General features: G+C 51.7%; 2 protein-coding genes across 5 annotated transcripts in view; one reads left to right on the top strand and one right to left on the bottom strand.

Moving 5' to 3' along the window:
• Positions 1–6,405: 6,405 nt before the first annotated feature.
• On the top strand, positions 6,406–20,227 carry CD160 (CD160 molecule). Of its 2 annotated transcripts, XM_084867186.1 has the most exons (5): positions 6,406–6,704; positions 11,133–11,300; positions 11,934–12,260; positions 15,624–15,773; positions 17,745–20,227. In XM_084867186.1, exons 2-5 carry the CDS (start codon positions 11,234–11,236, stop codon positions 17,750–17,752), a joined length of 552 nt encoding a protein of 183 aa, XP_084723312.1. In that variant the 5' UTR covers positions 6,406–6,704; positions 11,133–11,233; the 3' UTR covers positions 17,753–20,227. The 2 variants fall into 2 exon arrangements, with proteins under 2 accessions (XP_084723312.1, XP_084723311.1); XM_084867185.1 differs by lacking the exon at positions 17,745–20,227 and having other exon boundaries at positions 15,624–17,697.
• RNF115 (ring finger protein 115) overlaps positions 19,827–24,138 on the bottom strand; it is a 72,064-nt gene continuing 67,752 nt past the window's right edge. For all 3 annotated transcript variants that reach the window (XM_084867150.1, XM_084867149.1, XM_084867151.1), the window contains one exon: positions 19,827–24,021. In XM_084867150.1, coding sequence (XP_084723276.1) covers positions 23,890–24,021 — 132 coding nt within the window. In that variant the 3' untranslated portion in view covers positions 19,827–23,889. The remainder of the gene's footprint in view (positions 24,022–24,138) is intronic.

The raw sequence follows: 24,138 nt of genomic DNA, 5'->3' as shown, positions 1-24,138 counted from the left end.
TCTCTGCATTCTCTCCTCAGGGAGGTTTCTAACCATTTGCTCCGTGTCCTGGGCTGGGGAAGACAATAGCTTGTTAGTTACAGGCTGGCTGCATATTGCCCACACTGTGTGGCCTTGTTTTAACTTTCCTGCCTCAGTTTCCCCAGTCCGCCTGCCCTGGGATCCTGTAACACATCCACTGAACCAAGCCGGCCGGGCGCCCTGACATGCTTGTTCGGAGAGCAAGCTACCCATGCGCCCCTGCCTTCCCCCAGCTCTATGGCAGGAGGGCGGAGGGTGGATGGTGGAGGGTGGAGGGCGGAGGGGGGGGGGAGATGCTTGCTCTCAGCATCCACTGGAGAAGGTGCATGTTCCTCTCGGAAGCCAGGTCAGGATGAGGCTGGGGCCATCGAGCTGCCTTCAAGTGGGATCCGGCTACGCCCCCGCCCCCCAGCGGTAGGAGTGCCTGCAACCCCGCCCTGGTCAGCAGCTCCTTTGCTAAACATTCTCTTCCTTCCCCAGGTCACACTGAAGACGCCTGGGAACCGGCTGTCTGTGTGCGGGAGCAGGGAAGGTGCGGTGAGCCTCAGGGCCGAGGGAGCCGGAGCGAGCGGGGGTGGCTGCGGGGAGAAGGCGGCTCCAGAGGGACATCAGGAATCAGATGGCGATTCTCTCCAGAAAGAACACAGCTTGGGCATCACAGACAGAGACATCAGCCCACTTCCAAAAGCACAGAGGCATCTCCTGGAACGTGGATCACAATGTTGGATTAATGCTGCTCTCTGCGGCCGAGAGCAAACTGTCCTTCCGATGCGGCTTCCCTGTGACACAGGCTGGGACCGCGGCTGGCTCACCACGGCAGTGGCCCCAATTTTAACAGCGAACCTATCTTACAAAAGTTCTGTACGCTTACCGCTGAATACAGGGGATCTGAACTGTGAAACCTGGACCAGAACACGCGGGGGGTTGGCGGGGCTTGTTCGGGGTGGTCTGTGCCCTGTTTTCTCGGCCTGTCCTGTGGCCTAGCAGCCAGGGGTGCCTCAGCCCGGGGACCAGAGAGGAAACATGGTGACCTCCTGGATCGAATTTCCCAGCCTGCCTTTCGGTGTTCTTTCCCAGTTTGCTCCAGACTGCATTTTCGGTATTCCTTCAATACTACTGCTTCTACAGGCTCTTCAGTCACCTGCGCCTGGCCTAGACATTCAGGGATTGTTAAGCAAATAAACGTGTGCACAAAATTAAACTGTAAGAATAAAAAAATAAATAAAAAGAAAGAAAATGCCCCTGAGGGCACAGTGTTAAGTCTCTGATTCAAAGAACCAGGCCTCCACCTCCTGGTTTTCGTCTCTACCAGCGGTGAGACCCCTGGAGGCCGGGCGTGCGGGGAGGACAGGCCCACCCCTCAGAGCAAGAGCGCCGACCTCCCATGGCCACGCGGTCAGAAAGCCTCGCGGGGGGAGCAGTGACGTCGTGAAGTCAATGAACCAGGAGGTCACGGCTCAGTTCCCAGTCAGGGCACAGACCCAGGTTGCAGGCTCGATCCCCAGTGTGGGGTGTGCGGGAGGCAGCGGATCATGGTTCTCTCTCATCATTGATGTTTCTCTCTCTCTCCCTCGCCCTCGCCCTTCCTCTCTGAAATCGATAAAAATACATTAAAAAGAAAAGACGCTGAGCTTGAGGCCTGTGGCAGGTGCCCTTGAGACGCAGCCCCTCCTCCTCAGCCGTCCTGCAGGGGCCCTGGCTTCACGCTGTGGTTTTGCTGGAATGAAACATGAAAAGTCAGGCTCCGGCAGGCGGGGACTCCTGGCGCCGTGTGGGGAGATGGGACAGGATGGGGCGGGGGTGGGGGAGAGGGTGGGAGTGGGGGGCACAGAGGGCAGGAGCAGGGGCGGCTCCTTTGGCCAAGGATGGAGCCCTCAGGGGCAGCAGGGGCAGCAGGGGCAGCAGGGGCAGCAGGGGCGTGGCTGCGGCGGCAGAGGCGGGAGCAGCGGAGGAGGAGGAGGGGCCTGTGCCTGTGACTGTGCGGGAGGCAGAGTGGCCGTGGGGAGGGCAGAGGGCCCTGCCCTGTGTGAGCTCACAGCGCAGAGGGGCCTGGGGCGTGTGAGGGGCAGCCGCCCAGAGGACAGACGGAGCCACCCCTGAAGCATTTCTGCCATCAGGCGGTGCATCCTGGAGACGCTCAGGTTACCCCCCAATCCCCCCACCCCCGTACCCCCACCCCTGCACAGGGCGGTGAACAGGGGGCCCGGCTGCAGGGAGCCAGCGTCTTCTATGAGCAGATGGACAGACCCTCCGGGAACCTCAGGGACTTGGACAGACAGTGTTTTCTCCACCTTCATTTTAAAAAGATGGAAGCCCTAGCCGGCTTGGCTCAGTGGGCAGAGCGTCGGCCCATGGACTGAAGGTTCGATTCCAGTCAAGGGCACATGCACAGGTTGGGGGCTTGATCCCCAGTGGGGGGCGTGCAGGAGGCAGCTGATCCATGATTCTCTCTCATTGAGGTTTCTATCTCTCCCTCTCCCTTCCTCTCTGGAATCAACACAAATATAATAAATAAATAAGATGGAACGTGAGGTCAATAACCCTTGGGCGCCGTTCACCAGAGACAGGAAGTGAGAGCTGAGCCTGAGAACAGCCTCCCCCCAGGTCCGCCCTCTCACCCTGATGCTCCCAGCCCCGCAGCTGCGCCCTGCCCCACAGTGACCCCCCCGCCTCCTCAGAGGATCTGCCCACACCGGGCACCGGCCCGCGGGCCCGCAGCGGGGGCGGATGGAAAAGCCTGCACAGCTCTGCTCCCAGCGCCCTCTGCCCGGGGCTTGGTTTCCTTCCAAAGCTCTTGGCGGAGCCCCAGGTCAGCTCCCTCAGGGGAAACACCTGCCGCCGGGCGGGCCGCGGCCGCGGGAGGGCAGCCCACGCCGCTCCTCCTCCTCCGGGGCCTCTGAGGGGCTTCCTCCCGGGGCCGTACGCCCCACACTAAGCCAGGGATCAGAGGTGCTCTGCCCACCGGCACCCACAAACACACTCACAGCAGGAGCCAGAGGAGGAAGGGAGCGGGGGCGGGGGTGCCAGCCCAGGGCCCCACGGGCAAGGCCTTAGCTCAGCGTGACCTCTGCTGCGGGGAGCGCACAGACTCACTGCGCCGGGTTCTGGCGGGGCCTGGCCACGGGCTCGGCGGGAGCGGCGGGATGCAGGCTGGTTGGCACCGCACCAGAGAGGGGCTGGAGGAGCCGGACGTCCAGCAGAGAGGAGGACCCTGAGCTGGAGGACTCACTCCCCCAGGGACGGGATGGGCCGCGCAGACCAGGAAGACGGGCCACGACGACAGCCAGCGGGATTCCGTCCCTACTGTGTGCCCAGCACCATGCTGCTCACTGCTTCCCATAGGTTTCCATTTCTTTCTCAACGCCAGTCCTACTGTGTGCGTTTGTTCTTCCCAGTCCGCAGGGAGGCTCGGCGCTTTTCCCGAGACCACAAAGTGGGGGCGTCCGGCGACCGGGCGGCCTCACTCCCCTGCCGCCCGGACCCGTGTCCATGGGCCTCACAGAGTGGGGAGCAGCGTGGAAGCTGGGGGGGAGCGGGCAGCACCTGGGGGTGCCAGTGGAGAGCACGAGGTGCGTTGAGCTGAGGGGCTGCACACTCTGCAGAGGGAGAGCAGAGGGCCCAGAGGGGCGCACAGACGGCCTCGCAGGGCACATGATGGAGGCGGCAGCACCAGGGACGCTGTGAGGAACACACCCCCCCCGGGAGCCTGGTGGATCAGAAACGTGTGTGTGAACAACCAGGAGTGACTCCGATCCCTGCCCAGAGGGGGCGCTGCTGGTGTGGAGGCCTCCGCACCGGCCAGGCGGACCGGCTGTGCCGTCCTACCCGCCAGCCCTCACGCTCCACAGGAGCGGATAGAGATGGGCTGTCAGCCCGGCCGCGTGGCTCTTGGCCGCATGGTTTGATTCCGGTCAGGGCCCGGTTGTGGGCTTGATCCCCAGTGTGGAGCTTGCAGGAGGCAGCCGATCCATGGTTCTTTCTTATCATTGATGTTTCTATCTCTCTCTCCCTCTCCCTTCCTCTCTGAACCCAATAAAAATATTTTTTTAATATTTTATTTATTTATTAAATATATTTTATTGATTTTTTACAGAGAGGAAGGGAGAGGGATAGAGAGCTAGAAACGTCGATGAGAGAGAAATATCGACCAGCTGCCTCTTGCACACCCCCTACCGGGGATATGCCCTCAACCAATGTACATGCCCTTGCCCGGAATCAAACCCGGGACCTTTCAGTCCGCAGACTGACGCTCTACCACTGAGCCAAACCAGCTTCGGCAAAAATATGTTTTTAATATATGATTTGACATCCAACTCTCAGAGTTCCTTTTCATGTGGAACATTTACAGTAAGACCTTGAAAACAGTATGTCTGTTTTTTGTTTTTTGTTTGTTTTTTGTTTAAATATATTTTATTGATTTTTCACAGAGATGAAGAGAGAGAGATAGTCAGAAACATCAATGAGAGAGAATCATCGATCAGCTGCCTCTTGCACACCCCCTACCGGGGATGTGCCCGCAACCAAGGTACATGCCCTTGCCCGGAATCGAACCCCAGACCCTTCAGTTGGCAGGCCGACGCTCTATCCACTGAGCCAAACCGGTCCGGCAGTATGTCTGTTTTTAAATTGTGTCATCGGACTCGGTAGCTAGACAGCCGCGGCTGCCAGGACACCTGGGGGCTCGGGGCCAGTGTCCAGCGCGCCCACCAGCACGCCCACCGGCACCCGGTGTCCCGGCCGCGCCCACAGCTGCCTGCTCTCCCTGTGCCTGCTGGCTCATGTTGTTCTCAGATCGGAAGAACGCTCGCCCAGCCGTCTGGAATCCTGCCTCCGTCCAAAGCTCAGCGCAGGTGTCACTCTGCCCGGGAGACCTCACAGGGTCAGCACACACCGCAGGCCTCGCTCCTCCTCCCTGTCCGCCTCTCCTTCCTCGGCCCCCGCTCCTCCTCCCGTCCGCCTCTCCTTCCTCGGTCCTCTCGCTTCAGGGTGCTCAGGCCTGGGAGCCTCTGCCCGTCGCTGGAGGCCTCTCTCCACAGAGCCAGCTCCCCTCAGAGCCCGGGCGCCGGCCACACGGCCCCTCGCACTGCTGCCCCACGGGGAGCGATCGATCAAAAGCAGCGTTTAAAGTTCTAGGGGTGTCGAACTCAATCAGAGAAGGGGCCAAAATCTAAAATCCAGCCTAAATCGCGGCCGAATGGTTTACTGAACAGTCATAAACTGACAATGTCATAAACTGACAGCGGAGTGCAGTGATGACAGCGCGGTGCGGGCCACATTGCAAGGCCTGGCGGGCTGGATTTGGCCCACGGGCCTTGTGTTTGACACGTGTGGAACCATCACGCCTGCAGCTGCTGCAGGTGGACGGGCGCTGCACGGAGGCTGGGAGGCCGCCGCGGCTCCACCTCAAGCCCCGAGGTCTTTGCAAAGCTGTGAGGGCTTTGCAGTCACAAGTGAGAACACACGTTCGCCTGCGGGTGCTCAGGCGGCCCCACCCTCCGCACCGGCCCCCTGTGGCTTCACTCCCCCGCCCTCAGGGCAGCCAGCCTCCGGGGGGCGAGAAACGGAGGAGCTGTGCCTGTGACCATGTAGGGGCAGCAGTAAGAACCGGTTACCAGATGCCAGCCCTGCTTAGTACCCTGTTTCCCCGAAAATAAGACAGTGTCTTATATTAATGCTTTCTCCCAAAGTGGCGCTAGGTCTTATTTTCAGGGGATGTCTTATCTTTCCATGCGCTACGTCTTATTTTCGGAGGATGTCTTATTTTCGGGGGACACGGTAGTTGAGGTCTATGCGGCCACGTGCCCTGCGGGCTGCGGGGAACGGGCCCCAGGGCCAGGAGGGCGAGGGCCCCCGTGAGGCACAGAGCAGGCCCCTCCGCACAGCGGGACAGTGGCTCTCGGTCCAGGACAGCCCTCGGGCTCCGGGACCCAGCAAGGGCTGGCCTCACGACAGGTGCCTGCTCCCGGGGGCGCTGGGTCCCCCCCGGCCGGGCCTCGTGACGTTGGATCCAGATCGATCCTCGCTCCTCCAAAGGGGACAGTCCGAGGGCCTAGAAGTGTCCCAGCCACCTCCCAGCCACTGACACAAGGAGGAGGACAGAACAGACACAGGCGAGGGGTCACAGGTCATGCCCCGCTCACGCTCCGAGCAGGACCATCTGGTGCCCCCCCTCCTGCCTCCCCATCCTCCTCGGACCCTGCCCTGCCCTCCACGTCCCACTCCGCATGCAGCAACACCTTCTCCCGGGGAAGACGCGGCCCTTTCTCGGTGCGTGAGACACAGACTGTCCTCACACCCTCTGGTTGCTCCGTGATGTCTTATCAAGTGACAAATGTGTGGCTCCCGAGGTGAGAGGGCCATTTCCAGGTGGTTTCCTCACCCTCGCAGGCCCCTCGTCTGTCTCGGACACAAGGGAAAGGAAGAGGAAACGGAGAAAGCAACCGAGGAGGAGGGAGGAGGGAGAAAGCGTCACCGTGGCGGTGGAAGCAAGCGGCAGGAAGACCCCTGATGGCTTAAAAAAACCATCCTGCGGTTTCCAGAGATCACAGATACCAGTAATGAAGGCAGAGCAAGGCCGGAAGTGAGAGGGGGTTTTAACCAGACGAAGAGCCGGGCGAGCTGAGCGCGCGTTCAAGTGCTCCCACCAGAGCCGCCAGCCGGAGCCGGGGAGCGTCTGTGCGAAGGTAAGGGGCCCCCAAACCTGGCCCGGGAGCCGGAGCCGGAGCGGGCGCGGGGTGGGCGGTGACACGGCTGCTCCAGCAAAGGCAGGCTCCCCAGGCCCTTCTCTCGGGGCCGGGGAAAGAGACGCGAGCGCACTCCTGGCAGGCACTCAGGCCTCCGGACTCCTCCCTCACGTGGGAAAGAACCACACGGGTGCTCCTGGGAGGGGAATCGGGTGAGCGCTGGGAGTCACCGGCCTGGTGGAGCCCACATCCTTCCTCCTGCTCTAAAACCTCCTGGCACTTGTGTGGTCCAGGACTCAAGGGGGGCAAATCCAAAGGTGATTCTTATGGACAAAAAGGAGATAGTTGCCGAAACTGGTTTGGCTCAGTGGATAGAGCGTCAGCCTGCGGACTGAGGGGTCCCGGGTTCGATTCCGGTCAGGGGCATGTGCTTTAGTTGCGGGCACATCCCCGGTGGGGAGTGTGCAAGAGGCAGCTGATGGATTATTATCTCTCATCGATGTTTCTAACTCTCTATCCCTTTCTCTTTCCCTCTGTAAAAATCAATAAAAGAAAATAAAAGAATTAAAAAAAGGAGATAGTTGTGCCTGGCCCGCATGGCCCAGTGGTTGAGCACGGACCTGTGAACCAGGAGGTCCTGGTTCGATTCCCGGTCAGGGCACAGGCCCCAGTTGTGGGCTCAATCCCCAGTGCAGGAGGCAGCCGATCAAAGTGTCTCTTTCATCATTGATGTTTCTATCTCTCTCTATCCCTCTTTCTTCCTCTCTGAAATCAATAAAAATATATATTTTTTAAAAGGAACTAGTTACTTAAGGCAAGTTACCAGCATTGATCAACTCTCCCCTGGACTCCTCAAAGCCTGGGACAAGCCACTGGGCTCCCTGCGCTGGGAGCCGGCCTTGTGAGGCACTTCTGAGGCACACACCTCAGATGTGTGCTCTGGGGGAGCCGTGTGCTCTGGGGACGCCGTGTGCTCTAAGGGAGCCGCGTGCTCTGGGGGAGCCGCGTGCTCTGGGGGAGCCGTGTGCTCTGGGGGAGCCGTGTGCTCTGGGGGAGACGTGTGCTCTGTGGGAGACGCGTGCTCTGGGGGAGCCGTGTGCTCTGTGGGAGACGTGTGCTCTGTGGGAGACGCGTGCTCTGGGGGAGCCGTGTACTCTGTGGGAGACGTGTGCTCTGGGGGAGCTGTGTGCTTGGGGGGGTTCAGGCCCCTGGTGTGTTTTTGGCCAAGTAAGCCTGGGAATGCCAGGGTGAAGATTCTGGTGTAGAGATAGGTCTCCCCAGGCTCAGATATGCATGTCAGCGGGAAGACCTCTGACCTGGGTAGGAGCCAGGAGACCTCATCTCCCTCATTGCAAACTGAGGGAGCTGTCAGCAGAGCTTCTCTCCTGGGGCCTGAAAGAAGTGTGTTCACGGCATCTGTGCATCAGGGGAAAGCTTCACCTTCACGTTCACCAGTCTCTGCTCGAGAGCCTGTCCTTCCATTAGGAACACAGGCAGCTCGCCTCCCCAGAACTGGCCGCCAGGAGAAACCGCAGGTCAAACCTCACTGCAGCTGTGACAGACCCCTCAGCTGTCCTGACGGCCGTCCCTCCGAAATGTCCACTTCCGGGCCGATGTCGGTCTGAAGGAGCCCGCGCCGTCCTCTCTCGCACGTTCTTCCAGCTCCGTTATCCTCTGCGCTTTACCGTATTCATTTTATTATTTAAAATATATTTCTTGCCCTAACTGGTTTGGCTCAGTGGATAGAGCGTCAGCCTGTGGATGGACAGGTTTGATCCCGGTCAAGGGCACGCACCTTGGTTGCGGGCACATCCCCGATGGGGAGTGTGCAAGAGGCAGCTGGCTGATGTTTCTCTCTCATTGATGTTTCTAACTCTCTCCTCCCTTCCTCTCTGTAAAAAATCAATTATATATATATGTATATATGTATATATATATCTATGTGTGTGTGTGTATATGTATATTATATATATATATATATATATATATATATATATATATATATATATATATGTCTTTATTGGTTTCAGAGAGGAAGAGAGAGGAAAGAGATAGAAACATCAATGATGAGAGGGAATCATTGATGGGCTGCCTCCTGCACACCCCCTTCTAGGGATCAACCCAGGCTTGTACCCTTGGCCAGAATTGAACCCAGGACCCTTCAGTCCAAAAGCTGACGCTCTATCCACTGAGCCAAGCTGGCTAGGACTATTTTATTCATTTTAAATGTTATTCTGAGAAGAGGATCCACGGGCGTCACCGGACACCCTAAGGGCCATGGCCCATTGGGGTCAGGGTGAGGCCCGCTCTGGGGGCCTGAGAGGGAGCTGAGAGAGAGCAGACGAGGCTCCAGGGCCTCCGGACCCTAAGCGTTACCAACCAACGGTCCTACTCCAGGGAGTCGGGGTTGTGACACCAAGTGGGGGCCCCGTCTGGGGTCCTGGGCGATTAATTTTGTGGGAGACGTGCAGACAGGTGTGTGTGCAGCTGTGGCTAACGTCCGGCCCCGAGGCTGGTCTGGCTCAGGCGCCTCCTCCCCGCAGTGCTGTCCCGCCAGCAGCGCACCCCGCGGGGACCTCACCCCGCTTTAGGTCCGTTTAATTGTCGCATCATTCCGGTGGGAGTGAGGCTGAGCGAGGTCGGGAAGGCTGGGTTTGATCCCCGGCCTCCAGGTGCCTCCCCTGGAAAGGCCGGGGGAGGAGACGGCCTGGGCAGCCAGCCTGGCCTCAGGGAGGGCAGAAGGGGGCTGTCAGCCTAATGTGCACCCTCACTCTTGCCCGCTGAGGGGTTCGCCAGGTCCTACGAGGGAGAGGCGGCCAGAAAGTCCCAGGCTTCCCTCCCCCCACCTCTTGGGGCCCCAGAGGGCGAGTGGCAACTGTAATAAGGCCTCTCTCCAGGACTCAGCCACCCTTCAGACCCGATCACTCCCCGCCCCACTAGTTTAGGTTTCCCCAAGCTGGTGGCGCGCGAGGCCGACCCCAGCGCATCCTCTCACCCCCATCCTCACCCCCAACTCCCCCTACCCCCGACCCCAGGCTCAAGGAATCACCCTTGGCGAATTTGAGGCTGGTGGACTGTGGGGAGGGGTGGAGGTGCATCTCCGGCTTCCACTGGAAGGCGGCGCCCTCTGGCGGTCAGAGTGCAGAACCAGCAGTGCCTGGCCCGCCGGGCGCCAGGGTCAGATTCCAGGCGCATCCTTTCCCCATGGTCCTCGCTGGCCCCCAGCCCCCTGAGCGGCAGGGACAGACTTACCCGCCCAGCTGCAGCCAGGCCGCAGCACCCCGAGCACCCCAGCGTCAGCGCCCAAGAGCAGGCCAGCCGGGGTGCCGCCTCCTTTTGGATGCAGTCCCTGCCCCCACCCACCCCAACCCTGGAACCAGCCTGGAGGAGGGACTGGCCTCCCCGGGGTCCACAGATAGGCAGTGCGGAGCCCAGACTGGGAGCGAATCTCCCAGCCCACTGCCCACCTTGCGTCACCACTGATTTCATGACAAACGTCTGCCAAGGTTTAACTAAATGGCCATAAGGCAGCCTTTCAAGATCCCTCATTCAGCTTTCTCCTGCCGGCTCCTGGGTACACTCAGGTCCTCATTATTATTAGTCCAGTCCTCGTGTTGTAACCCTACCTGAATGGCTTGGATAGGCGTGAGAAGGGGGACAAAGGGAATTAAACCCTCAAAGACTCGCATAACTTGGGAGTTGGAATCCTAGCTGTGATTTCAGGCTGGTCACACTACCTGTACCAGTAAACTTACCTCCAGGTGCTTAGGACAAAAGCGGATCGCTCACCTTCCGGTGCTTTGTCTCAGTCAGCGGGATGTTCTGGTGGAGATATGGTGCAGCACCAAGTGTGACCACAAGGAGCGGGGCCAGAGGTCAAGGTTAGGGCAGAAGCACTGGGGGCCAGACCACTGGGATTGTAACAAATGTATGGGCAAATATAGAGAAATTAGCAATTGTCTCCATCGACATTTTCTTTTATGTTCCTTAATAGCACTTTATATTGTTTATCCTATAGTCCCCTATAGCAATCTTGTTACACTTTAAACCCATTTTAAATTCTTGGGCATTTTATGGGTATCTTATTGTTGTTCCTAGAATGTGTGGGATTTTTCCTTCTATCATATTTTCTATCAATTGTATGTATGACTTTAGGTATTCATTTTATAAGTGAACTAGAGGCCCAATGCACGAAATTTGTGCGAGGGGCTCAGCCCTCACAGCCGGCTTCCTACAGAAGGTGGTTCGGCTGTCCGGCCTAATGAGCATATGACGCTTTTATCATATATACCTTATGAAATTTTATTTTTGCTATGTTTATACATTATTTTAGGTAGGTTGTACTTACATAATAACTCAGACTATGGATATGCCGTAATTCACTCAACCATTCTCTAACCAGCGTGTCTTCACCCCCACCTCCATCAGAGTGGAGGGCTCCCTCTGTGCTTTCAGGGAAGCGAGGCCAAGGACATCAGCAGAGCCATTCTCTTCAAGTCCCTGAGCTGCTGGCAACCTGCAGGGCACTGATGGCACCTGGCAGAGGCTGCTTGGCCCTGGCCACTCTGCTGGCGATTGTGGACATCCAGCTTGGCGGTGAGGACCGCCCATCCCCAGGCCCAGAGCAGAGCAGCCGCCGGGGGAACCGGGGGCTCCTGAGGGGGTGGCTCCCATGGTTTCTTCCCTGGTGAGGGAGAAGGGACCGGTTCTTCTTGACGCTAATGCAAGGGGGACAGACATAGTTTCCTTTTCTTTGTTAGAACCCCAGCCTGCACCCATCAGACACTGCGTCTGTGCTGTGTGTTGCAAAGAGCCTGGTAAACTGGCCCTCCCTCTGAGGTTCCTACAGGCTCATAGACTCTAAACTCATGGAACCCATTTGCCAACCCCGAAAGCCCACGTAACCCCTCTGTGCTTCCTATTTGTTAACCTATACAATGGGAACACCTGCCTCGGGGGCTATATCAAGGATGAGGTACATTAAACAAGCACTTTAAGTTAAAGGCCTACAGGTTCCGATGGACAGTAAAAACCAAACCCAAACCATTCCTCCATCAGTGAGTAGCTGGGACTGCAGGTCTCCATCAGCCAGGGGTGTAACTCATGGACCACTCTTCTAAGATGGCACTTACTGACTCTGGGCAGCCCGCATCTCTGCCTCAACATTTAGAAATAAAGTTGCCAAGTACTTCCAGCCTCCCTCGGCTAACTCTTCCCTTTTCGTTGCAGGATGCATGCAAATCCTCAGCTCAGCTTCCCAGCAAGGAAGGCGACTGATCTTAATCTGCACCTTGCTGCATAAGGATGAAGAGGCGGAGGGGGCCATCGTGTTTTTGTGCAAGGACAGGCCTTCGGACTGCTCCCCTGAGACCAGCTTGGAGCAGCTGAGTCTGAAACGCTCTCCTGAGACGGAGGGTGTCCGTAAACGGTCATCTCGGCTGGAGTTCGCCATAGACGAAGCCACGCCATCGGCCAACGGGACCTACCAGTGTTGTGCCAAAATCCAGAAGCCAGAAATCCTCCTCCAGGGTCATTTTTTCTCCGTTTCAGTCACAGGTGAGCTCCTGACACCCCGAATAGCACGGCGGGACACAGCAGGGCCGGCAGCGGGGAGGCGGGCACTTCCGGCCCCGACCAGGCGGCCTCCTGGAGGAAGAGTCCTTCCCGGGACCCACCCTTCCCCTCCCCCCACGGGCCATGCTGCTTTCCTAAGAAGGTAATCTCATTTGGCCAAAAAACCTTACTGAGGTGGCTGACCATCCATGTTTACTGACACTGACTGAGTCACGAGTAGGTAAAAGCAGCTTATCCGATGCCACTCCCTGACCAGGACCGGGAACTGCAGGCGGATGGAGGCCTCCCACTTCCCAATGGAGCTCTCAGCGCTGCGGCTGTATATCCGAACGCTGGCACGGAGCCTTCTGGCTGGGACAGAGATTTGAGATAAAATGGATGGTTGTCTTAAAGACCATCTAGTTGTAACAAACAGAAACCCATTCAAGCTGCAATAGATTAGGGAAGTATAGCCGGCCTTCAAGAGTTCGTACCCAGAAACCAGAAAGCCATCAGAAGCCGAGATTCTGCCTGGATCTCACTGGGGCAGCAAAGCCTCTCATCCCTACAGATCCCCTCCACTCTGCCCCCTGCTGCCACTCTTTGGCACAGGCTAATATGACCATCCAGCCTCAGCTGTACCCACAGCTTCCTCATCTGCCCAGCAGAGCGACTGTTCCTACATGCCCAGAGGGGCTAGCCTTGCAGAGAAAAATTCTATTCTACCTAGAATTCTATGCCCCACCAAGCCACCAATCAAAGGTGAGGGAGGAATAAAGACGCATCAGACAAGCAATGGCTCAAAACTTGTCTTCTATGTGATCGTTCATCAGAAGCTACCAGAGAATGTGCTTCAGGAAAACTAGAAAGTGTAGAAATATGGTGAAACATTTCAAAGAATTGAGAGTGATGATCTGCTATTATTCTTTATGAACTTTCAAATAATTACGTTTTAACTTTAAGAAAACTAGGTATAAATCACACACACACACACCCAAACCAGAAACCCGGCCCAGAGCCTTTTAACAAACGTTTTCATCCTCTTCTGTGGTTAGTGGTCAATCCAAATCTACTCCCATCTAGGCTGGGCTGTATTTCCCTTCCTTGCTTCCCGGTGTCTTCCTCAGGCCTAGCTACAGCACTCAGCCCTGTTCTTCCCGATCAACCCCCACCTCCACTGACTCCTGTGGCTGTGCTCCCGCTTTTTCTACCTTTCTGATTTCTCGGCTCTCCTTCTATGCTTACATTTCCTCCTCTAACATGGGAATTCATTCCCCAAGACTCCCCATTCCCCCTCCATCTTTTTGCGCTCTCTCTCCCCCAAGTCCTCATCCACCCTCTTCTCTGCCCCTCCCTGCAGCTGACCCACAAATCAACTTCTCCAGCTCTCAACTCTTCCCTAAGTTTCAGTTTAACATTTCCACTGACAACTGGATTTCAGCTCCTGAATGCCCTACCATCTCCTCAAACTCAGACCCATCCTCCTGAGACTGTGTTTCTGTCCACACTTTGGTCTAAACCTTGGTCCCTCCTTGCCTTCCCCCATCCAGTTACTAAGTGCTGCTGGTTCTTTCCCACATTCATTCCCTTCTTTTCGGTGTTCTCCAGGTCATCATCTCACGTAAAACATCCCAACAGCCACCTAACTTGTGAGCCCCTTGAGATCCAACTGTCTTACTCATCTTTCTCTCCCACCAAGCGCAGGGCCAGGCACTGAGCTGCTGCCTAATGAATGGCCCATCAACTCTAAAATACGGTCTCTGCCTCCAATCCATGCTGCCACCCACCATCTAAAATGCTAATCCTATATAATGAAGGCCTACTATGCTAAGTGTCTGGTCGTCTGGTAGGCTGTTCAATCAATCAAAGCATAACATGCTAATGATATGCTAAGGCTGCTCAACCGCTTGCTATGATGTGCATTGACCACTAGGGGAGAGACAGTCCATCAGTCGACCAGTTCCTATGACATGCTCTGATCACCAAGGGGCAGACTCTCTGACCAGCAGGTTAGCTTACTGCCGGGTCCGACCAATCAGCACTGAGCAAGATGGGCTGGACATACTCTGGAGCCCTCCCACAGTTCCTCCCCGGCTGGCCAACCTCTCATGTCCCTCCCCGGCCCTGACTGTGCATTGGTGGGGTTCCTCGGCCCGGCTTGAGCCTTCTAGCAATCCAGGACCCCTCAAGGATGCTGGAGAGCCAGTTTCAGCCTGACAGCAGGATGACGACCAGTGGCTATGACACACACTGACCACCATGGGGCAGACATTCAATGTAGGAGCTGCCCCCTGGTGGTCAGTGCACTCCCACAGGGGAGCACAGCTCAGCCAGAAGCCAGGCTCATGGCTGTGCTCAGCAGTGGTGGAGGGAGCCTCTCCAGCCTCTGTGGCAGTCAGACATCCCCCAGACTGCAAGAAGGCAAAGGCTGAGCTGAGGGGACCCCCCTCCCTCCCGAGTGCACGAATTTCATGCACCGGGCCTTTAGTTTGCACATGATGCACCACCATTGGGTTTTAATAGCTTTTCACTGTCTATGATGCAAAATCCAAGTTACTTTAACCTGGCACTATTTAGTACTGTTCCAGTTACCTTCACTCACTAGTGGGACCTCCTTTCATTCATTGAACAAGTAAGTATTGGACAGCCCCACACAAGCCTTAGAGAACAGAATGGGGTACAACAAAGTCGTTGTTCCTTGTAACCTAGCATTCATGTTCTAACCAGAAGTATCATGGTCGGCACCTGTGGATACTCACCAAGTGTGGAAATAAGGTTCCTTTGGGAAGATGAAATGAGGCCAGACTGGTAACAGTATCAATAAACAATGTCTACCATTCACCAAGTGCTTTCCGTGCTGGGCACTGTGCTGAGTGATACTTCACTTAATCTGCATGATCTTTTGAGAAAGCCACTATTCTTGTCATGTGACAACTCAGGCTCACAGGAAATCTGTGTAAGTTCACTCAGCTAGTAGTTAAGTGAGGGATAAAAATCCAGATCTATTCCAAACCCAGATTTTAACTTAGGCTGAACTGCTTAACCCATCCCACATATAGCTTTTAGATGAGACCAAGTCCAAGGTGACTAAGCTATTTTAACTGTCTCTCTGGTATGGATTTAGAGTTCCTTCAAGGCAGGCTTATTTGCATTCCCAGTGTGACAAACAGTAGATCCCATAGTTGCTTATTGAAGCTAATGGACATCATCATCATCATCATCACCACTCACAAAGGTTTTTTAAAAAACTGATCTGGGCAATGAATTATCCTAAGATACTTGGAGGCCAGAAGCTGTTGAGGTGATGAAAAGGACGTTGCATGATTTCTGAAACCCTTCCCTGATCCCGATTCTCTTCTGAACCAGAGACAGGAAACTACACGGTGACGGGACTGAAACTAATAAGACAGCAGGAGTCCAGCCACGGTAACAGCCCTCTCCACAGTAACGGCCCGCTCGGTCCCAGCGTCCTGCAGGTCTGGGTGATGCTGGCCACCAGCCTGATGGCCCTTCAAGGTATGTTCAGATGACGCTTAAATGCCCCGAGCAAAGACACCTAACCAGGGAGAGCAAAACTGACCCAAAGGGACTGGCTAAGGAAACATGGGTGAATCGGACCCTCCTTCGGGTAGGAGGTCACCTGTGAGGAAAGGCCCGCGGGAGGCCATTAAATACAGCTGCCTGCACTCACTCACAATCAGGGCTACACCGAGGCTGCCCGTGAAAATGAACAAGGGCAGAGACAGACCTGGTCCGGAGGTGAGGTTTGAACAGTGCAGCTCCGCAGCAAAAGCTGAAGCCAGACTGAGGATATTCCGCACTTCTGGCTCAGGTCTCCGCGCACCCTTATCAACAGGAATCGAGGTTTTCCCTGAGAAAGGAACTTGCAATGCTTTGCCATTACATTTTTGCATAAATCAGATGCCGGGTTTTGTCTGTCCTTGGCATTCTAATTCCATCTTATTTAGGCATTCCTCAAATCAATACATAACCACCACTTGGTTGTCACCAGAATATAAAGCTTTATATATGCTGGGACTGTCTTGTGTTCCCTAACAAAACAAATAAAAAGGTGCCAGGCACATACAGGCTCTTAACAAACTTGTTTGAAGAATCTGCATGATGGGCTGGGCCTTACACGGTGATTCTAACCTCCTACCCACCCTTTCAGGCCAAGATTCCTGATTACTCATCAGGCAAATGGGTACAAAGAGGTGAAATGCTGCCCTGGTTCACAGGAATCAATGCAGGTCCTTCTCACGAACACCCTGTGCCCTCAGTAATCATCTACTATAACCTCAACTCCTCCATTTCCCTCTCCATTCGGAGACCGCCTCCTCCCATTTCTAGAAACAGGACCTAACACTCCCTTAGTCCATCTCTTTACCTATAAACCATCAAAAGAAAAGTGACTCTACCTGTGATCCTTGGCAAGGACCTGCCCAACGTACTAGTAAGCCTACGCCAGTTTCTAAGAAGCAGCTGACTCGCCATCACGCAGTCCGACCTTGTAGACATTTACCAGAGGCCTGGTGCACGAATTCGCGCAAGAGGCAGCCCTCACAGCCCTCGCAGCCCCGGCTGCCAGACAGCACTGCCCCCTGCCCTCTAGTCATTCTGCATCCAGTCTAATTAGCACATTAACTCTTTATTATATAGGACTAAATCTTAATCCTCTCAGGTGGCTAGGTTACTGTTAGTAAAATAAATTTTACTCCTTCATACAGAATAAATGCCTTAAAAAAAAAAAAAAAAAAAAAAAAAAAAAAAAAAAACCACAGAGGAAATAAGTCTAGCCATTCAATCTACTACACTTACTACCGGAGTCCCAAGTTACCCCAGAGTAAAAAATCTCTAAGCTCTTTTCCCTTCTCCGGTCAGATGAAGAGAATGAAGTTTTGATAGTTCCTTTTCTTTGTTCTCCCTCTCCCAACAAGACTTACCAGAATTATTAAAGAGGCAGCATTCAGTAGGAAAAAAGTACATCTTTTCTCGGGCCTGGGGGAATTATATACATCAAGTTAGCGTGTTTACACATGACAAAAAGGATGAAGGAGGTTCCTAGGTCTGTACCTTCTTCAGTTCATGCTAATTTCACTGGGTAACCTTGTCCTATCACCATGCCAACCATTCAGTACTCTCCATCGAAAACCTACCTTGAACTTTGAGTGGTGCCTACTTCTTTGATTGCCCTCCCTTCCAGCAAAAAGAGATTGGTGGTTAGCTCCCTTCCCCCTTCAGCAGAATGTGAGATTTGTAAATGCAACTTCAGCAGTAAGACACAACACATACCATGCATTCCATTTTTCCTTTTCTGTTCCCTCTCTAGCCATGAGCGCCTATCTCTCTCTCTCTCTCTCTCTCTCTCTCTCACACACACACACACACACACACACACACACACCCCAGGATGAATTTAAATGAGGTATTTTGTTGCTATTCTAAGTCGGGTGGCAGTAATACAAACTTTCTTTTTTCTTTCTACAGCTCTGTAAGAGCTTCCTGCCAGAAGAAATCTCTTTTAAAATCACAGCAAGATAAATATGTTCACCTTGGTATCTTTCACATATGTACAGAGGAAAATGACACGGGGCACAGGGCAACATGCCAGGAATATGAAATGGGACAAATGAGTGGATCCCTTGACCTCCCCTATGCACTGCCAGAGCAAGCCTGCCTTTCTTCCAACTCAGTCACAGTAATGAAAGCGAAGCTCTCCCGAGTGGCTGGGGTGCAGTGCCCACTCAGACACGGATAAGCACGTGTGTTTCTATGTCCCCAGAACTTTTCCTCCCCTCCCCACCCCAAACACAGTAAAAGCAGCAAGTCAAACCAAGTGAGAACACCAATTTTTTTGGAAGAAATTGTTATTTACCACCAAAGGGAAGAAAGAAGAAAGAAGAGAGATAGGAGAGGAAAGAAAGAGATCCAAACCCAGTGTCTCGACTCAGCATCAATCTGGAGTTAATGAAGAGAACACTGGTGTTCGACAGCAATCCACGCGGCACTGATGGAGGAAGATCTGTGCAGACCAGATGCACCACAGATCACAACTGTCTACCTTCAGCGAAGTACTTACCAACATCTCTGGTCATTTCTCTTCTTATATAAATGCCCAAAAGAATATTTGCATCGTTTTTTCTCTCCTAAATTCACAAATCTTCTTTCTCCTTAAACAGATGACCTCTTGTCATAGTTAAGCAAAGAGGTGGGTGTGTGTGTGTGTGTGTGTGTGTGTGTGTGTGTGGGAGGGGGGGCAGATAGGACATGCTTGATAGGAAGAACTACATGAATAGAGGTGTGAACACACACAATTTAACTGGAGCTAAATATAAATAGCAAACCATCAAAAGGAAGCATCTTACCTGCAATCCTTGGCCAGGATCTGCCAAATGTGGGAGCTAAGGTTTGTGGGAACACAGAAAGAAGGCTGCAAGAGATGGGTAAGACCCTTATTAGTGATGGTCTTGAACCTCAAACTCAAAGGATTTTGGATTTTGTTTTGTGGAGGTAAAAAAACGAGGCATGGAGTCCAAAGACCTGGCTCTGCAACACACCAGCTGTTGTACCTGGGCAAGTGAGGATCCGAAATATGTCTTTCAGATACGTAAATACTGTGTTTCAACCGGATGTCGATTCTGGTGTGACTACTAAAGATGAATTTATTTAAAGGTATTATTGAAATCTTAGCAGCTTTTTGTTATGCATTTATCACCAAGATACTGAAAATACAACTATCACCTTGTTGGGAAGGAAACTAGTAACTCTTGGACCTTAAAAAACAGTGCATCTTATTAGAAAATGTAGAGAACCACAAGCCTGCATCCCATAACTCACAGACAGAAGTGTCCTGGCTGAAAGAGGAGAGGCAACACGTGTCTCCACTTCCGTGGCCCCTCTAGGTGTAATCAGCAAGACCAAGCTCTCATGCGTAAGATCGTAGAGTTGGGTGCATGGAACTCCATTGTCTGGCAGGTATGAGATGAAAACCTCTATGTCCTTTGGATAAGAGAAGGGCACCACCTACAGCCTGGAAAACCTCTCCAGTTTACACAACGCATTCTGCCGGTTCTATTTTAAATCCCTGGAGTGGCCTATGGTGCCCAGCCGGAGTGCTGAGACCCTGACATTCCTACCAGCTACAATTCCCTCCCATAGGACAGCCTTTAGGAATATTTACCCCACCAAGTCTTTCCCCCAGCTCTCTGCACCAGAACCCAAGCGAGGTTCATTTGGGAAACTCACAGTAAGAGGAGTCTGTCCTGCCGGTCCCCCTAACTCCCAAGTCCCCTCTGGTTTATTCCTGTAAACAGCACTCTGGTCTTCCACCTCCCACCAGGGTCAAACAGGGATTCGCCAGCATCATCTGTTACACCCTCCCCCTTTTCCTCCTAAGGCCTGTCGTCTTTCACGATGTCAGCGGCCTGCCCAGATCAGCTCTGTACTGTTGTTTATAACAGACAGACGCTTCCCGGCCTCATTAGACTGATATATTTCATTAGTTCCTTGAGGAAGCAGCACCTAGACACCAGGGAGAAAGAAACTGAAGCACGCAAGTCATGAGAGAAATCAATTGGCAACAATAATTTATCAAGAAAAAATTTTAAAAACAAATTATATTTGAGTTCAACTTAATATCATACAGAAGCAATGGATAATAAACAACCTTTACTCAAAAGTCCTTTATTTTTAACCTCATCAATGGCTACACTCTTACTTCTATGGAATCCCTTCACCACACCAGATAACAGGGTGCTTGCCAGGCCAACAGTGTCCGAAAACAGAACTGCAGACACACAGGAGCCGGGTGCGCAGTGAGAGCCCCTGCTGGGCCCCTGCTCCCTGCACCTCAGTGCCCATCAATCACATCTTTTCTTCTACAGTGAGTGAAATGTGCATGTATGTGTGTGTGTGTCTCTGTGAATATATACATATATACATACACACACATATATACGAATACGAAGACACAAACAAAAACTTTTTCTCCTAATAACCACTTAATCAAGTGATACCTACTGGGGGGGAAATGTTCCCCAAAAACCTTCTAACTAAGTTGAGGGTTAATTATTGGACCAAGGAAATATCTGACAAGTACTTGGCTCAACTGTTATGCAATAACAGTTGACAACTAAATGTTGACAACTAAAATTTATAATAAGCTATGGAAGCTATTTGATTTATAGCCATTTCCATATCCTCCACCTAGCATAATCCTTTTTTCTTAGAAATTAGTACTTTAAGGAAAGAATCAATGAGCTATACCAATAGGGACAAAATGTCATTCTGGATTCTGCAAGTTTCTCAGCTCTTCAGAGAACGGGCAGTAGGAACTTTGAAGGAAAAGTACTGTTGGTACCAGGATAACTCCTTCTCCCTGTCCAAACTCAATAGCTTAGAAACTTTCAAGATGTCGAAGCTCTCCAGCTAAAGTACCACTTTGCCTTCCCACCCTACTGCCCAGTTCTGACAGCCAGAATTAACCCAGAGGAACATGATTATACTAACCCATCTGCAGACTACCTAAGAAGCAATCATCACTTAGAGGTCAGAAAGGAGTTGCCCTATATAACCTCTCACTTTTCAAGTCTACCATTTCCCATTTCTGGGAAACGTCTCTGACTTACATGCTAGTTTTCTTCCCTCCTGTTTCAGATCATGCTGGACAAGAGGAAGATAAAGACATTCATGATTTAAAAAAAACAACAACAATCTGTTTAGCTCTGCTGGGACTCATATTACATTTAATATGAATGTAAAAGCCTCAAATCTAAGGGCTCAAGATCTTAAATTGCAACAGTTTTCTCTTCTCTTTGACAACCAGGGAAAGCTGTCTTTTGAGTTCTATTAATGCTCCAGGTTCCTGAGTCTGTAAGCCTTCCAGTTACAAAGGAATGAAACACCTAAAAAGTCTGGGTTATGTAGCCCTCTGCCTTAAGCACTGCATCTTACTTAAGAGCAAGGCATTCCTAGAAACAAACTCTGTGTAATTGAAGAGAAAAAATAGCTATGATGCACACTGCAAACTGGTCCTCATCCCATGAAGGTTTCTTCTACCATTTAACCCTAGAACTAAGGTCTCCAAACAAGACCTATATTTCCATAATTTGGAAAAATCTAAGTGGGATAAGGATCTTTCTACCGTGTGCATCACTTCTATTTTTCTTTCTTGTGATGATTAATTTGTGTCCACCTAACTCAGCCATGAGATGTCAAGATACCTCATGGACACACTCAAGTTATTTCTGAGTGTGTCCATGAGGGCATTTTCACAGGACTAACACCTGCACCATAGACTGAGCAAAGCAGATTTCCCTCCCTAGCATGGGGAGCCTCATCCAGTCCGTTGAAAGCCTGAATAGAACAAAAAGGCTGAGATAGTTCCGCTAGCGAGGAGGAGGCAGTTATAAAATCAGCTCTTCTTGGGTTTCCAATCATCCGGCCTTTCAACTAGAGCGTACTCCATCAACGCGCCTATGCTCAGGTTTGGAATCAAATTAGAATGCCGCTGCTGTCTCGCAGAAAAATTGGGACAGCTTGGAAGGATCTTGGAACCTCTTAGCCTCCATATCACATGAGCAAATTCATTATAAAGTTATACATGCATACACACAAGCACACACAGATCCTATTAGTTCTGCTGCTTTATAAAACCCAAATATATTGCTTAACCTAAATTAACCTGATCCGAGATGCCTCCTATTCTAGGAAGCAGCACTTCAGATTCATTCAGTGGGAGGAGTCTGGGGAACTGCCCTCTATCAGAGCAAAGAAGTGAAGAAATTTTCAGATAATTTAGACTACTGCTGGCTACTCGGTGTACTGAGAAAATAAGTCCCATTCCAGCACTTCGTTTCCATCCTTCTAGGAAGCTCCTCAGACCCTTTCTAGTTCTCTGGTTGTAAGTAAAAATACAAACACCTGTTCTGGCATCTCCAGACACTTAACAGGCAGACAAAATTTTCCAGGCTGTCACAATTCTTCTGAGACAGTTGAATAGTGGTCAATAAATATTCATAATATACCTCTAGCTTCTCCTCTCCCCTCAAAAGCAATGTTTATTTGGAGGCTAGATTTCAATAGGCTTAATAGCTCACATTCTCCAAAGAAACAAACTCTACAGAGGTGTGACATGAGAGGCATATAAAAAAAAAAAAATCTTTTATTTCCTCTTGGCCCAACCTGAATCAGACCTTATGGACACTTTTACAGGCAGGCTATTAATTCAGCAGACCACTTTTCTACTTTCTCTCTTCCCTCCCCTATCATCCACCGTTAGAGACATCATCTGTATCTCTAATTCCCTTCCCTAACACTCCCCCCCCCCCCCCCAATCAGAGTATAGTGCATGATTGCATGATAGTCAATAAAAACTAAGACAGACAGGAGCCAAGAAGGAGACTCACCAAGAAGAGGCCTTCTTGTTCTGGTCATTCCAAACTATGACCACACTAACGGTGCCTCTCTGTGATCCTCTGGGCTGTGCCAACAGTACCCATCCTTTCCCTTTGAGACTTTGAGATTCCAAAGACATTTCTGATCTTTCTCAAATGCACCTAACAGCATATGCGTGTAGATGGGACACTGTTAGGCTAAAAATAAAGTAAGACCTACCTCTCCTAGACCAGGCTGTTTTGGACATAATCACAGTAATCAATTTGATTCTGAGGATATCCAGAACCAAGTTAACCAAGGTTTCAGAGATGATCAAAGGGCTTAAAAAATTAAAATAAGACAATGAAAAATCTCAATTCCTAAATAGCAATGAATTACTAAGAACAGTGAACAGAAGCAGCAATGAAGGCATTCTATTTCTGTGAAGGAAATTATTTTACCCCCAGGACAAACGACAGTAAACAGCGAGATGGGGATCATTAAAAAACATCAGAACCAAAGATTTCAACGTGTCCTTCTTTGCCTGTATGCTGCTCTGCTCTTTTGCAAAAAGGAGCCAGAATGAGATTCCTACCAACAGAAGACCCTTAAGTCATGTTAGCTGGTTTCTGCAGAGACTGCAGCTTTTGAAGTAGTCTTTAAAAACTAAATGAGAAAACCAGAGTATAATGATAAGCCACTTACTCCTTCCAAATGTAATTTTTTCTTTGATTTGCTGAGGGTTCAAGAAAACATCAGTCTTAGATTTCTGAATTAATCTGACCTTAATTCATAGCTAATGTGGCCAAGAGTACATGCTGTTGTTTAATTAAAACAGAAGGACTTACATGAGTAGGACTTCCGGGCTCTGGTTCCACTGTATTTACCATAAAGTACACTAATGGTAGGATGGAGGCTGGCCAAGGGGCTGAAAACATCCATTTCAGGGCAACACGGCAGAGAGCAGGACCCGCGCTGGACTTCAAGGAGCTAATTCTATTCTGGCAGGAGGAGCCCACATAATTAAGTTGCACACTTATAAAATTATCACTCTGAATTTAGCAATAAGAGGCATTTGGTTTTAGATGCAATTCCGTCTATAGATGCTAACTTGAAATTTAAAGAAAACACTCTGCATTAATATTAGGGTCTGGGGTTTCTTACACGATTCCTAAATCCACCGACTATTTTGTTTTGATACAATTCACAGCTGTGGTGAGAAGACGCCACAGCCCTGGCTCAGACGCGGTCTTTAAATTCAGAAAGTCCATCGGTCATGCAGCTGGTTGTCACTGTTAAATCTGTTGCTTGCAGAGGCCTCAGCGTTGTGGGTTTGCCAAGTAGAGTCCTCACCATTTAAGCTCTTCCTACATATAGGACATGTATCGTGCTGAAACAGAAAGATATCAGTCCACGTAAACAGCTTGACCTGAGAAGTTGCAGATACTAAAAACACTAGAAAATGCTCAGCGTTGGCGGGTAGAAAACCAAAAAGGTTTTGCATTCT

The sequence above is a fragment of the Pipistrellus hanaki genome, assembly GCF_964339955.1.
Source record: "Pipistrellus hanaki genome assembly, chromosome: 18".
In the NCBI taxonomy this organism is placed as follows: domain Eukaryota; kingdom Metazoa; phylum Chordata; class Mammalia; order Chiroptera; family Vespertilionidae; genus Pipistrellus; species Pipistrellus hanaki.
The sequence above is the reverse complement of the archived record's forward strand: the minus strand, read 5'-3'. Positions and strand labels throughout refer to the sequence as shown.

Coding starts and splice junctions, on each gene's coding strand:
- CD160 (XM_084867185.1), top strand. CDS start 11,234: ATGGCACCTGGCAGAGGCTGCTTGGCCCTGGCCACTCTGCTGGCGATT. Junction 11,301..11,933: donor TGTGGACATCCAGCTTGGCG/GTGAGGACCGCC, acceptor TTTTCGTTGCAG/GATGCATGCAAATCCTCAGC. Junction 12,261..15,623: donor TTTCTCCGTTTCAGTCACAG/GTGAGCTCCTGA, acceptor CTTCTGAACCAG/AGACAGGAAACTACACGGTG.